The sequence below is a fragment of the Mus pahari genome, chromosome 20 (genome assembly GCF_900095145.1).
Source record: "Mus pahari chromosome 20, PAHARI_EIJ_v1.1, whole genome shotgun sequence".
NCBI lineage: Eukaryota > Metazoa > Chordata > Mammalia > Rodentia > Muridae > Mus > Mus pahari.
Genome location: NC_034609.1, coordinates 28,531,434 through 28,534,064, shown reverse-complemented (window position 1 = coordinate 28,534,064; position 2,631 = coordinate 28,531,434). Strand labels below are relative to the sequence as shown.

Here is a 2,631-nt window from a genome sequence, read left to right as displayed (position 1 = left end):
ACACACACACACACACACACACACACACACACACACACACACACACGATTACATTTTTTTTAACTAAAAATTCTCTTTATTATTATATCTAAGCACACTGTAGCTGTCTTCAGACACACCAAAAGAGGGCATCAGATCTCGTTATGTATGGTTGTGAGCCACCATGTGGTTGCGGGGATTTGAACCCAAGACCTTCGGAAGGACAGTCAGTGCTCTTTACCACTGAGCCATCTCTTCAGCTCCCTAAAAATTCTTTTAAATCACCAATACTAGTATCCATACCTTACTAGGATCCAAAAAGTACTATCAAGGCCTAGAATTACAGATGGCACCTGAAAAGTTAATGAATGACAGCGCCCAGTTCTGGAGAGGACACAGTGAAAAGGACATTCACATATAGCATGGGTGAGGACAAATTAACACAATGCCTTGGAAAAACAACTTGGCAAAATAAATAAGGAGTTATAAAATATTCATGTGCTTTGATTTAGTGACTTCCCTTTAACACAGAATGCATTTCTTTAGGAAAAAAAATCAGTATTCCTTGAACTGTGAAAACAGCACATTAACTACAGTTTATTGAGGTATAAGCTATGCACACAGCAAGACGCTCATATATTATCTGTACAATTCTGTATGATGCTAGTTACACACACCCCATTCTGATCAGGATCTGGAACATCCCCAGCAACTGATGCGCTCCTTGATTAAAGCAAAAAATTGATCTGAACTCCAGTGGTGGCTGGAGCCTCATTCAGCTCCAGGAACTAAGTAAAGTAAATAAAAACTTAAGCTCTAAACTACTTCCCTTAAGAACTTAAGGAGAAAAAATAAGCAGAGTATAAAACTGTAGGGCAGGGAGCTAGCAGTTAAGAGCACTGACTGCTTGCTCTTCCAGAGGTCCTGAGTTCAGTTCCCAGGACCCGCATGGCAGCTCACAACTGTCTGGAAGCCCAGTTCCAGGAAAATCTGACACCCTTTAGATACACATACAGGCAAAATACAAACACACATTACAAACAAACAAACAAACAAACAAACAAACAAACCACCACCACCAGCAACAACAACAGCAACAACAACAGCAAAACTGTAGGGCCAGCAGGATGGTTCGGAGGACAACGGTGTGTGGTGCTAAGCCTGATGATTTGAGTTTGACCTCTGGTATCCACTTGGTAGAGGGCAAAAACGAACTTTTGTGATTTGTCTTCCAACCTTCACAAGTGTGCTATGGCATGTACAAGTAAGAACACACACACACACACACACACACACACACACACACACACACACACACACACACACACAGACAAGCACACACGTACACAAGCATACACGCACTCATGCACATACACACTCAAGGAGTATACTTTTAAAAACATCTTACAACTAAAATTGTGCACATGCTAATACCACAGCTATGTGTAAATATACAAGAAGAAAATACTACAAAATGCTAAAAAGAAGTTTTTATCAAAGCTTCTCACAACAACAACAACAACAACAAAAACTAAAACAAAAGGAAAAAAACTGACGTGATTTTTTTTAGGCAAAATAAATTTACAATAGAGATCAGAACGGTGAGTGGTCACTTTGGAGGTGTTGACTGGGAAATGGCACATAGAATACTGGCAATATTCTAGATTTTTGTCAGAATAGTGGTCACATCATCTATATCTTCAGATATGTGCCTCTTGCTGTATGTATAGCGAATACCTCAATAAACAGTTGTTAATGTGTTATGTTGTTTTCACAGTTCAGAGGATAACACTCATTTTAGAAAGAAGGATGCTGGGGAGAAAGGCACAGATAGAGGACATATAGGGCACAGGGAGGTGGAAGTGGGACTTCTGCTTAGGAATAAAAAGGCAGGAAGGAGTGGGGAAAGGCCAGAAGGAGGGACAGGAGCAAGTCATGTTCTCAGGTCCCTCGCTGATCCCAGGAGGGAGGAGACACAGTCCTCACTTTGCAGAGCAGTCTTGGGGCTCAGAGAGGACAGAAGACTTGCTCAGACTTCTAGCTGGTAGCACACACATGCTTTGAAATATTGCCCTCCATCTGCCTAGACCTTGTCTAAGCCCCGCTGTCCAAGCAGCTGAGCCGGGACTGGGATCCCCAGCAGAGATGAAGATCTTACCTAAGGCTGTCTGGACCACCAGGCACAGGGTGAGGCTCAAGCCCAGAATCCACTTCGTGTTCCAGCCAGCTTCTGCCATGGGTTGCGGTGATGCCCACGCTTCTGGGGTCAGAAGCGAACTCTGAGCGCAGTGTGGAAGCACCAGAAAGTTCTGCCTTTATCTTCCCGATTCCCATCGTCAGAGGCTGGGGCTGGAGGAGTTACGGCCAGCTCCTCGCCAGCTGTGGAGCCTTGTCCCTCCTCCTTGGGGTGATAGGTCACACACTGTATGGTTTTGGCTCTTCGGCCAAACTGGCTTGCCTGCAATCCCTGACCAGCTTGCTCATTTGGCAACGGCTTGAAAGTAGGAGTCAAGCTTCACCCATTGAGTAGGAGCCAAGACCGGAGCCCTCAGACACGCTCCCCTTGGACCGAAGAGCCCTGGGTTCTCTGACTGCCTTTGCTTTGTGCTCTTCTGCACAGGTTTCTCAGACAGGATCATCATAGAGGGTAAG

The 2,631-nt window shown here is 44.5% G+C and overlaps 1 protein-coding gene across 1 annotated transcript in view; it reads right to left on the bottom strand.

Annotated features, from left to right (window-relative positions):
- The window catches only part of Ces4a (carboxylesterase 4A), a 39,414-nt gene extending 37,046 nt beyond the window's left edge, over positions 1-2,368 (bottom strand). Inside the window, exon 1 of the mRNA XM_021220624.1 lies at positions 2,138-2,368. Within this exon, the coding sequence (XP_021076283.1) occupies positions 2,138-2,216 (79 nt within the window). The 5' untranslated portion in view covers positions 2,217-2,368. The remainder of the gene's footprint in view (positions 1-2,137) is intronic.
- Between the last annotated feature and the right edge of the window lie 263 nt (positions 2,369-2,631).